General features: G+C 40.1%; 1 protein-coding gene across 4 annotated transcripts in view; it reads left to right on the plus strand.

Annotated features, from left to right (window-relative positions):
* Positions 1-13,243, plus strand: part of GRID2 (glutamate ionotropic receptor delta type subunit 2) — a 1,039,989-nt gene that overhangs the window by 710,442 nt on the left and 316,304 nt on the right. For all 4 annotated transcript variants that reach the window (XM_048847025.2, XM_048847024.2, XM_075127526.1 and 1 more), the window contains one exon: positions 208-369. In XM_048847025.2, coding sequence (XP_048702982.1) covers positions 208-369 — 162 coding nt within the window. The remainder of the gene's footprint in view (positions 1-207; positions 370-13,243) is intronic.

Consider the following 13,243-nt stretch of genomic DNA (forward strand, 5'->3'; position numbering starts at 1 on the left):
GATCAGGGCCCTAAATTGTTGATGATAGCATAGCTAAGGCATGGTTATTTTAATAGGTTTTTTTAAAGCTGTTTAATATGAAGCAAATCATGTAGTTATTGACAGGGTGGGTAACAAACAGCTGAGGAAAACAGATTATGAATTCTGTTTTTGTCTGCCAGCATGTGTCCACTAACTGCTAATAATCAATCTCTAATCTCTTTACAGATTTCAAACCTCTACATATATGACACTGTGCTTTTGTTGGCTAATGCTTTTCATAAGAAGCTGGAGGACCGGAAGTGGCATAGCATGGCTAGCCTGACTTGTATCAGAAAGAATTCCAAACCTTGGCAAGGAGGGCGATCCATGCTGGATACCATCAAGAAGGTACCTTCCTCCTATATTTCGTTCTCTTTAGTTTCTATTCCAGCGAGGAATAAATCCCATTTGATGAAAGGTGCTCTATTTTTGCTCGCAGCAGTGTCTTTCCAAAAGCAATAGCATTAGTGCAATGACAAAAAAAGTTCTAATGGAAAACTCTCCTTAAAGATTTTTTTGTTTTGTTTTGTTATTTTCTAATGGGCATATTTGAAAAAAAAAATATTATGGTTGCTGAATATCAGACCCAGGGGTATTTCGAGCACAAAAAAAAAATCACATTATTATTATGCCCAGGAGGTAGGAAGGTAAAAAAAACACAGGCCAATTTTTCTAGGATAATTGATATTAGAATTACAGTTCTTCCTTCGTCAGTAAAACAGGTTTTTTTTTAAAAAAAAAGGTTGGAACAATTGCATCCAGCTAATATTCTGTGCAATTCATTATTAAAATTCTGCAGGCATAATGTAATAGAATCATACAAATCAGAGCCAGAAAAACCCTATTAAGTCATCTAGTCTATACCCTGCCAGTACAGGATTGTTCTCTATGGTATAATTTATATTGCTTTGTCCAGCTTTGTTTCCCAAGGAAGCTGCTTTGTCCAGCTTCCACTGTTTCTCTTGGAATGTTATATCATATCCTAATTATACTCAGGGTCAAGAAACCTTTTCTTGATACTCAGTCTAATTTTCTGGCATTTAATGTTATACAATTATTCCTAGTTGTCCCTTTCCTTTTTTGTTGTTTATACCTTTCAAATATTTGTAGACTATCACCATGGCATTCCCTGGTTAGCACCAAGCCAAGAAATACATATTTTGTCTGTTTAATCTTTCCTCATAAGCGAGTGCAGCCGGATTCATAATCATATTAATATCTCTTGTTTGAAATCCTTCCAATTTGTCAATATTTTTCCGGTAATGATGTACATGCAGTGTATATTTACACAGTGCTGGCACTTCATATATTGTATTAATGAAGGAAAACTACATTGATTTTCAAAAATTACAAAATCGTTTAATCTTATTTTAAGAAGAATTAAAGTGTCTTTTTTTCAAAAGTCAGTTAACATAGAAAACATAACACTTTTTAAAGTAACAAGAGGCAGCTGTTTTGGGTCAGCTCCTAAGCCCTACCAGAGCAGGGTATACTTGGCGACAACAAAGATGGCTTCTTTCAACCAGCTTCATGCTGTTCCCAATCCTGGGGCCAATCTGCACTAATCCTGGTGTAAAGCAAAGTAGCCTCAGGCCCAGTTTGTATGATACTGACACCCATTCTGGTATCTGGAGTTCACCAGCATGTAGGGACACCTACGCCATGCCTTTTATACCAGGGGGTAGGAAGTAGCTTAAGTGCTTTTACAATGGTACTTAAGTTACCAGAGAAATCCATCAAGTAGATTTGGCTATGTTTATTTTATCTTAACACTACACCTTCTCAGTCTTGCTTGTTCCTAGGGTCTCCTTCCTCGGGAACTGTCTTTGCTAAATCCTAGCACGCACCCTTCTCTCTGAGGGCTACTTCCATTTACTTACTCATACCTGAGTGGGTCACTCAGCCAACAATCACACTTTACCTTTTCCCATCAGGATTAACACTTGTTATCTGAATGGGACATTTCAGACAAATATAACCAGCCGTGTCACATTCTCTAAACTGAGTCTAGGGATACACAGCCTTGAGAGAGACGGCTGACTGCATTTCTATTTTTTTTCTTAGCTTGCTTGTGACACGGACCATTCCAATTCTCCTGCATGAGCATCATTTTTGCTGTTTCTTACCACACTGTCAGCTTTTTGCTTTCAAATGCTGCAGCGTTTATTAAATTCTTTGCCATGTCATCCTCACTAACATTTCCAGTTTGTCTTTTTCCATTTCCTGCCTTTTATAACAGGATGATTAATAAAACAAAGTCCTCCCATGACCTTTCACACAAGACCTACACTGTGTGAAGATTAATCTGTGAAGCGATTCTCCTTGAAATATGAAGAGAAATGACCAATCAAAGGAAATATGAAAGTCTTTGAGAAGGCAGGAGAAAATTAAAACACTCTGTAAGGGATGTGGGTTAGACCACTCGTGAATTAACGGAAGGTGTGGTAATTCCTGAAATGTGCAGCCCTAGCCAAAGGTTGAGTTCCTTGCCTTTGTCTCTCCTGGCCCCGATTGCAAAAATTGGCTTTGGTGAGAAGCCAAAGTTTATAAACTGAAGACACCTCTGAGTATTGTTTGTACTGTACTGTGTTGACAGAAGAGGATTCTTCAAGAGCAAAAGGCTACAGTTGTTCCAAAGCTGAAATCCAATCCAAATGCACAGGCTCCCATGTGTATGTAGCCCTCCACTTCCACACATGAACAGGAGCCTACGTTCATGGGCCAGTGCTGGAATTGCATGGAGAGGTGGCTTTCTCTCTTTATGCTATGCTTCCCTTTTCCTTTGAACACACAAAGCCCCTTCGTAGGAGTCTTGCAGGATCCCTACTTTGTAGTTTTGGTAGAATGCAGGCCAGACATGACTGTTGCTACCATAGGCAGACCATGTCTACGTCAAAAGTGGCAGAACTGATGGAAGTGGCAGAAAACTTTTTAAAAACAGACACCCTTTCCCTATTGAGGATTCCTTCATCTGCTTCCAATTTGGTCCGCGTGCTCTGCCTTTTTCCCTCCCTCATCCCTTGCCCTGGCATCACTGAACATCGAAGATCCAATCGCACTCCCGATGTTCTCCTCCCCACTGAAGATCTCTCTCCTCGGTCCCCTTCAGCGAAGTGCAGCCCAGTGCTGAGCAAATGCTTAGGATTTAGCTGGCTCTGCCTTGTCTGAGACTAGATAAGACAGAGTGAGTTGAGCCCTGATGAGTGTATTAGCCGGGAGACATTCTGCTCTAGGACAGGAAAAAGACCCCCTCTTAGTCTCCTTCTGCCCATTTCCCAAAAGGGAGGGAGCAGTGACTAGGGTGTTTCTGAGAAAGGGCGGGGTTGTCTGAGAGCATTGGTGCATGTATGGCAATGTGTGTCAGAGTAGAAATGCTTGTGCGTATCTGGAAAGGGGCAGAGGCTATGTCTGGTGGGCAGGGTTTGTGTGTGTGAAAATGAAGAAAAGAGAATCTGAATAATGGGTTAGGTGGGGAGGACAATGAGTAAGAGTTTGTGGGAAGGGAGCAAAGAGAGAGCTGGGGAACCCCAGAAGAGAGCAGTGAGTTTGAAGGAGAGGTGAGTTCCTCAAACAGCACTGTATAGAAGGGAGGGAGAGAGGGAAAAATATGACACACTACAGGAAAAATAACTGTGAGGGGAAAACAGGATTAAAAAAGGAAGGGAATGTTTTCTGTCATATCGTTAAAGGAAATAAAAATGGGTAGATGCAATGAGAAGGAAGAAAATTGCAAAGGAGACATAGTAAAGTTTTCTTTTTAAAATGATTTGCAAGTAAGTGTAATGCTACTAGGGGACATGGTCCACCTGCTGAACTTCACCTACTGTAGCTAAAAGCCCAGAGATGGCTTGGGGCTTGGAGGCACCTGGGAATGTGAGAGAGACTTGCCCTGCTCAGGTGAATTTTTCCCAACCCAAAATTGTGGGTCTATGTGGTAGGAGCGTTGGCAGCGTGGAGGCCAAGGCTCTCCGTCTACATTCTCCTTGAATATAGGAGATTCCCCCAAGTTCCGTGGGTTTTGGTGGTGAACCAAAGAGAAAACCCTATCCCTCCTGCCATGAGGGAATATACAGATAACTCTGTGAACTAAAACTCAGATTTTCCACTCCCATATGCAGGTTAATTCTGCATTGGGAAAAATGGCACCAAATGGTTAGCTATTACACTTAGCTTCCAGTGAAAGTAAACAAACCCGTGGAAAAAAGCAGATTCTGCTCCCTGCCAATCTGTTGCAGTTGAATCTGATAAGGATGGGTGTGCTTAGGCGTGGATTTCTTGTCATTTCTAATCTAATTTCTGATTTGAAATCACTACTACTGGGCTTTTGCTTTTCAATGCTTTTCATTCCGTTTCTAACCTCTCTTAGGCTGCAGAAAACCACAGTCTCCACAGTGCAAATTGGACTGATTTGGGGCTGAGACAAAGCTATTGTGTAATAGTATTTCCTCTCTAACTGCTATAGCTACGGTTCTGCCAGCCTTTGACATATGAATCCCCGTTCACAGCTCTGCCATAACCATTTGTCCAAGAGTAAAACTTCTTATATAATGTCTGGGTCCCACAGCTAAATATTTGTTTTTCCTTCACAAAAATCTATTTGGCTATTTAAATGTAAGTATTCATATAAAAGAAATTGAGGTTATCAATTTTTAGTACTCCTCTATTAGCTGAGTATTCTAAACATGCAGTTTTTCATACCATAACTAGATGCTTATTGTGACTTTAAAATAAATGTGGGGCTTTAGAGAGCAGATGCATTGCACATTCTGTAACAGCTATTCACAAGATATTGGGTAGTGTTTTGGAATAATGGGCTCAAGGTATATAAACAACATGCACCTAGGTCTGTGAATGTAAATGCCTGCTTGCCTGCTTTGATTTGCGCTGCCAGGCCTTATGCTTGGATAAAGTTCCTCCCTGACAGTAAATGGCAAAAGTACCTTCAGACCTTGTTGATGTCATTCCCTACAGTCTTTGCATTGCCTTTACGGGGCCTGATAAAGAACCTACTAATGAGCTTGTTGGGCTGCCATATCTTAGTTCTTTCTAACTCCAAGAAGTGGAATATCCATACCCTTCCCTGGCTAAGAGAAAGGCCTGAACAAGGGAATGAATGGAATAGGACTCAGAAGCTTGAGAAGGATTTCAAGCAACACACGGGTATGCTGCTCCATTCATAACACACGTGAAGCATAAACTGCCCTGTGGCTTTCAATCTGATAGGCATCAGGCAAGCCCAAACAGGAGTGTAGCATGGCCTAATATTGCAGGAGCTTCTGTGCCAGAAATGCCCACATGGCCAGGCGCTCATACAGCCAATTGCAGGCCCTTTGAGCTGAGTTGTGAGAGAAGCAGTCTTTGACAAAAAGTGCTTTAGTGAGGAAAAGGAAGGATCACCATTCTGAGATCAGTAGGGGGACTGAGTCAGAGAAAAGTTCTCCCTCCTTCCAGGGCCAATCTGATAACTAGCCCAGTACTGTGTAGAAACAGCACATGTAACATGGCACACAGGTGGGGGTGATGACCTGCCCTTTGCTTGCCTAGAGTAGGCAAAAGAAAAGCCTGAGATTTTCCACACAGCTGATTTCTTCCTCTCTATCTGGGTTTCACCTAACCATTCAAGCTGGACCAAGATGGCTGTAGAGTCAGACTAAGGAAAATCTTTGCATCTAGGTAAAACACCTCAATGTATGTGACCTGACCATTGAAATCTGTGGGACTACTTTGATTTATATAATTGAGAATTAAAAAAGAAATTTTGAGTCAGATAAACTTGATGTTTCAGAAGTAAACTGAAAGCAAGAATCCCGTGCAAGAGGTAAAGCAAGTATAGAGCAGTACAGGAAAGGTAACAGTAAAAATGTGAAACGAAAAGGAGTACTAGTGGCACCTTAGAGACTAACCAATTTATTTGAGCATAAGCTTTCGTGAGCTACAACTCACTTCATCGGATGCATTCAGTGGAAAATATAGTGAGGAGATTTATATACACACACACAACATGAAAAAATGGGTGTTATCATACACACTGTAAGGAGAGTGATCACTTAAGATGAGCTATGACCAGCAGGAGAGTGGGATGAGAGGGGGGAGAAAACCTTTTGTAGTGATAATCAAGGTGGGCCATTTCCAGCAGTTAACAGGAACGTCTGAGGAACAGTGGGGAGTCGGGGAGGGGGGTGGAAATAAACATGGGGAAATAGTTTTATTTTGTGTAATGACACATCCACTCCCAGTCTCTATTCAAGCCTAAGTTAATTGTATCCAGTTTGCAAATTAATTCCAATTCAGCAGTCTCTCATTGGAGTCTATTTTTGAAGTCTTTTTGTTGTAATATTGCGACCTTTAGGTCTGTAATCGAGTGACCAGGGGGACTGAAGTGTTCTCCAACTGGTTTATGAATGTTATGATTCTTGACATCTGATTTGTGTCCATTTATTCTGGAAAAGAAGCCCTTGAGGAATTCCACCATGATTTCAACAATTTCCATCCCACCATCAACCTCAGCCTGGACCAGTCCACACAAGAGATCCACTTCCTGGACACTACGGTGCTAATAAGCGATGGTCACATAAACACCACCCTATACCGGAAACCTACTGACCACTATTCCTACCTACATGCCTCCAGCTTTCACCCAGACCACACCACACGTTCCATCGTCTACAGCCAAGCACTACAATACAACTGCATTGGCTCTTACAACTACAGTACCAACCTGCTGAAGTGAAGAAACAAATTGACAGAGCCAGACGTCACCTACTACAGGACAGGCCCAACAAAAATAATAACAGAACGCCACTAGCCATCACCTTCAGCCCCCAACTAAAACCTCTTCAACGCATCATCAAGGATCTACAACCTATCCTGAAGTACGACCCATCACTCTCTCAAATCTTGGGAGACAGGCCAGTCCTTGCCTACAGACAGCCCCCCAACCTGAAGCAAATACTCACCAGCAACCACACACCACACAACAGAACCACTAACCCAGGAACCTATCCTTGGGAGTGGATGTGTCATTACACAAAGTAAAACTATTTCTCCATGTTTATTCCCCCCCCGCCCCCAATCCCGCTGTTCCTCAGATGTTCCTATTAACTGCTGGAAATGGCCCACCGTGATTATCACTACAAAAGGTTTTCTCCCCCCCTCCCCACCCCCGCTCTCCTGCTGGTCATAGCTCATCTTAAGTGATCACTCTCCTTACAGTGTGTATGATAACACCCATTTTTTCATGTTCTGTGTGTATATAAATCTCCTCACTGTAGTTTCCACTGAATACATCCGATGAAGTGAGCTGTAGCTCACGAAAGCTTATGCTCAAATAAATTGGTTAGTCTCTAAGGTGCCGCTAGTACTCCTTTTTTTTTTTTGTGAATACAGACTAACACAGCTGCTACTCTGCAACCTGTCAAAGTGTGAAGGACTGATGAGAGAGAAAGGTGGAGAACAAGAAGCAGTGGAAATCTGGGTTTTTTTTAGGTATATAAGATGAAGAGGGCAGGGAAAGGAACAAGTGTCTAAGAAATGGAGAGACTGGTTAACTGGCAAAAGAAGTGAATATTTAAAAAGAAGCAATGGAACTTGGTTCTTACAAAAGACTGGATTGGAACTAGAGCTGGTTGGAGAAACTTCAGAAGACCCACATTCCCTCAGAATATGCAGTTCCATCAAACTCGGAATGCTTCACAAAATTGGGTCAGTTTTGCTGGAACTTTGTTTTGGAAGGAAACCGGATGGTGCGGGGGAAGAAGTCTCATTTCTACATTTTTGGAACAAAACATTTAGATGGATTTTGGTTTAAAGAGACTATTTATTTTGGATTTTTTGTTTTGTTTTGTATAATGCAAAGTTTAAGATGTCAGAATTAAAATGAAACATTTAGCTTCTATTAAAGCAAAACATTTCATTCAACACACAAAAAAATCAGCATTTTCCTTCATGGAGCATTTTGAAAAGTTTAGTTTTCATTCTGACTCAGAACAAAGCCAAATTTCAAAATCGTTTGTAAAAAATGGAACTTGCACCCTCCACCCAGTTGTAATTTATAGCTTTACTATCCAGTCTGAGAACCAGGCAAAGGATAGCTATGCTGTTCCCAAACCAGAGCAGGAATCAGACACTGACTGTGTGAGTCACAGTCTGGTCAGTTTTCCCCCTTTGCGTTGACTCAGCTGTACTAGTTGGTGCATTGGATGGAAGGGTAGTGCCAAAGATGTGCATACACCCTGCCTGTCTGCATGGGAAGGGGAGTAGTGAAGGCTGCTCTCCCTTCTGTATAGGCAATGTGGGTAATGTGAATAAGGAGGCTTTGTTATAACCCCTACTCTCATGTATAGGCAGGCAAGATGGGTTCATGATTGAGCCCAAAGTTAGATAAAAGTTCGATAGCCAAAGAAATTGATATAAACTCTTCAGAGGGAAAAATATTTTTAAAAAATAGGAGATCAAGGAATGGCACCATCTAACAATATTTCAGACTCAGATGGAATCTAGCTCAAATTCCTTGAGGGAAACCAGGACAAGAAATCTGTGACTCTTTAAAAGACACACAGTGCAATATTTAGAAAATATTCAGAACCAGGGGAAGTGGTAATAGACTCGAGAGAAAATTCTATCTGCAGTGTCATTTGTTGAAAATAGTAGCAATCCTCTGAGATGAATGCAGAATATTGCTGTTTGCAATTATTGGAGCAGGAGAAATACTTGGGTGGGAATGCAAAAAAGGTGTTTGGTTGTTTCATATTTGTGCTGCCTTTTCCCCACTGTCTGTGAATGTTCAATGCATAAATGTTTGTGAATTTCACACAGGAAAAAACAATTTTCACACCTTCATAGAGAGCTAACACAGGGAGTGTGCATCAGTTAAATCATACTGAAGCTGTCATAATTCATAAACATAATGCCCTGTTTGCAAAATATTTTAGAACAAAATAAACAGTTAAATTCATCAAGTAATTCATTCATTCAGAATGAATTTTACCAGCTCTGGCAATTAGTTTTAAATTTGTCTTTTTTTTTTCCTTTAAAAGCAAATAATCTCAAGGACTCAAGCCTTGACTAATTTTATTTGTCAATAAAGACATTAGAATGTGAAGAAAATAAGGCAGTCACATAAAACAATGATAGTGGTAGAAAATACTAATCTTCCTGAATAGTCTCAGAATAAATTAAAGTAGGATTATAGTGATTATTATGACTGAGGAAAAATGACTCCATATTATGGCATGTATCTGCGCTCTTCACCACCCCTACCCTCATGTCTTCCCAATCACGTTTGTTTAGTTTACTGATTTTAAAAGAAAAGTGTTTACCACTCCTCGTACCGTAGAGCCCATCAATCTGTGGAAGAGCAAAGCTGTATTTTATTCTGCATCATGAATCATCTACAGATTTGCCTTCTAAATTCTGATTCAGAATTTGTTATTGTTAGTGATGATGTATGAAGCAGAAGGGACACAGTTTGTTTTTTCAGATAGTGGATTAAGCTTGCATTGCTGGCAGTTAGAAATATAGTGTTTTGAAGTTGTAAACTGAGCAAATGTGATACTGCAGACATTGATGGAAAATAAATATGCAACACAAGGATGTAATGTTTACAGTCATTTTTGTGTGCATGCCCACACTTTAAAAAGGAGGATGTTTTTAAAAGAAACAACAGTGAGGATAAATATCTTACAGTGGATTGGCAACCTGGCTTTTCCATATAAGGTCCCACATGTGCTGTAGAAGTGTTGTGTTAAGTAACAATATAAAACATTTGTTCTTGCCAGTGTAAATGGGACTAAGCCATGTTTTAATAGTGTTCCCAAATCTTGCAACAGCTGTGCAAAATTGAAGGCACGATTTAGGAACATGGCTGAAGCACTATTGAATCTTGACAACCGTTGTTCTTCACAGTTTTAACCATGTCAGGACATCACTCATTTGCAACAGGATCTTCTAGCTCAGTAGCTTTATAATGTAGATCATAATGTAATGTTTTCATTTGGTTTGTTTTTGTTTCAAATTAATCCCTTTCCTAAAATAATTTGAATGTTATTACAAACTTATTTGACTGTCTCAGCTATTATCCTAATGACCACAGTAAAACAGAGAGAACTTTGAGGAATCTCTTCACATAGAGAAAATCAGGGAGGCTGTTAAACCAGTGCAATCCTATAAATGACCAGTTCCTTTACATGCACCCTCTGCCATGCTGTGCAGCAGGGACAAAATCCACAATACAAACCTAATGGCTTCACTTGCTGGAGAAAGGTAACTAGGCAGGGTAATTGGCCTCCTCCCCCAAATAGTTTTGACTAGGGCTGTTGATTAATCACAGTTAATTCACGTGATTAACTCAAAAATTAATCATGATGAAAAAAATTAATCGTGATTAATGACAGTTTTAATTGCACTGTTAAAAAAATACAATACAAATTGAAATTTATTAAATATTGTGGATGTTTTTCTACATTCTCATATACATTGTATTGTGTTATAATTGAAATCAAAGTGTATATTTTATTACAAATATTTGCACTGTAAAAATGATAAAAGAAATAGTATTTTTCAATTCACCTCATACAAATACTGTAGTGCAATCTCTTTATTGTGAAAGTGCAACTTACAATTGTAGATTTTTTTGTTACATAACTGCACTCAGAAACAAAACAATGCAAAACTTCAGACCCTATGAGTCCATTCAGTCCCACTTCTTGTTCAGTCAATCGCTAAGACAAACAAGTTTGTTTTACGTTTGCAGGAGATAATGCTGCCCTCTTCTTATTTATAGTGTCGCCAGAAAGTGAGAACATGCATTTGTATGACACTTTTGTAGCTGGCATTGCAAGGTCTTTACTTGCCAGATATGCTAAACATTCATATGCTGCTTCATGCTTCGACCACCATTCCAGAGGACATGCTTCCATGCAGATGACGCTGGTTAAAATAAATGTGTTAATTAAATTTGTGACAACTCCTTGGGGGAGAATTGTATGTCTCCTGCTGTAGTACCCGCATTCTCCCATATATTTCATGTTATAGCAGTCTCAGATGATGACCCAGCACAAGTTGTTCATTTTAAGAACACTTTCACTGCAGATTTGACAAAACGCAAAGAAGGTACCAATGTGAGATTTCTATTGATAGCTACAGCACTCGACCCAGTGTTTTAGAATCTGAATGGCTTTCCAAAATCTGAGAGGGATGAGGTGTGGAGCGTGCTTTCAGAAGACTTAAAAGAGCAACACTGTAATGCAGAAACTACAGAACCCAAACAACCAAAAAAGAAAATCAATCATCTGCTGGTGGAATTGGACTCAGATGATGAAAGTGGACATGCGTCGGTCCACACTGCTTTGGATTATTATCGAACAGAACCCATCATCAGCATGGACGCATGTCCCCTGGAATGGTGGTAGAAGCATGAAGGGACATGTGAATCTTTAGCACATCTGGCATGTAAATATTGTGCAACACTGGCTATAACAGTGCCATGAGAACGCCTGTTCTCGCTGTCAGGTGACATTGTAAACAAGAAGTGGGCAGCATTATCTCCTGCAAATGTAAAACAAACTTGCTTGTCTTAGCGATTGGCTGAACAAGAAATAGGACTGAGTGGACTTTCAAGCTCTAAAATTTTACTTTGTTTTATTTTTGAATGCAGTCTTTTTTACACAATTCTACATTTGTAAATTCAACTTTCATGATAAAGAGATTGCACTACAATACTTGTATTAGGTGAATTGAAAAATACCATTTCTTTTGTTTTTTTACAGTGCAAATATTTGTAATAAAAAGATAAATATAAAGTGAGCACTGTACACTTCGTATTCTGTGTTGTAATTGAAAGCAATATATTTGAAAATGTAGACAACATCCAAAAATATTTAAATAAATGATATTCTATTATTGTTTAATGGTGCTGTTAATCGTGATTAATTTTTTTAATCGCTTGACAGCTCTTGTTTTGACTCCAAAAAGATCCACACAGCAGACAGACTATGTGGGAAAGGGAAATGTGGCTAGGAAGAGAAGTTGCATTAAGTGATATTCCCTTCCACCACATGAATCTTAAGCAGTAAAACATGAAGGAGGTTAATCTGGCTGCATGTTTTGTACACATTAGGCCACAGAGAACACCATGGTCTAGCCAGTCAGTGACAGCATTATTACTGGCTCAGTCACGCTGACCTGGCTGGAGGGAGAGTGCTTCCACAAAGCTGAACAAATGCTGAGGGGTTGACATTTTTACCAGATGGCTCTCTGCTCTTCTGTATGGTTTTATGGTGCCACCTCCTGCTTACTCCATGCCGCCGGCATCAGAAGGAAGAAGTTTCTCACATAATCGAAGATCAGTTATTGTTACATTATCTTCCCAAAACCACGTGATAGCACAAATGTGTTCTAATTATAGACCAGACTCCATTATAAATGAGGATCTCAAAATATACAGAAATATTTAAAAAACAGGTGAATAAGCAGAGAGGTACTGTTATGCATACGACTTAAATTCAGAATGAGGACAGAAACAACACCAATTAACTTTATCTGGCTGTACGATATATCTTCTTTTCTCCACAATTCCAGCCACTTAAGAACCTGGGCAAATAAACCATGACCCCCACCTTTTTTGGGGGGTACTGATGCCATACAGACTCTGGCAATGAAACCTGTTTGTCAGCACTGGGAAAGGAAAATGTTGGAAGTGCTGTTGGATGCAATTATTTAGATATCCTATTTTATCAGAAATGTAGTTTGCCACCTTCAAATGCTACAGCATTCCTGCGTCATTCCCTGCAAATACCATGATGTTTTACTTAATTTCCTTATTGTCACAGGGCTTACTACTCACTGCTGTGGCACCTTCTTGTAGCTCAGCTGCAGATGAGCTCTCTACCAGTCTGACTCCCCCTCCTTGGATTGCACACCCTAGGACATCTCTTTCCGGACGTGATTGTTCATGGTTCATGACGGAGTGTGCTCCCTCTTCATGGCTTGTCCCTTCAGATAGTCACTCTAGTTTTTCCCTTCCGGGATATCAAAGTCCCTTTAGATAAACTGTCTCAAGCAGTCTACTTATCCACAGCCAAGGCTGTGCCACTTCTTTAGGCGCTGGTAGAGGAATCCGGGCTCACCCACTCCAGGGACCCTATGTCTAGCAACCATGGTCTGTACAATATCAAACCCTGTTGCTGTTCCCCTGGGCTCCTTCCTACCTTTCCTCCCTATTTTT

Source organism: Caretta caretta, chromosome 4 (genome assembly GCF_965140235.1).
Source record: "Caretta caretta isolate rCarCar2 chromosome 4, rCarCar1.hap1, whole genome shotgun sequence".
Lineage (NCBI taxonomy): Eukaryota > Metazoa > Chordata > Testudines > Cheloniidae > Caretta > Caretta caretta.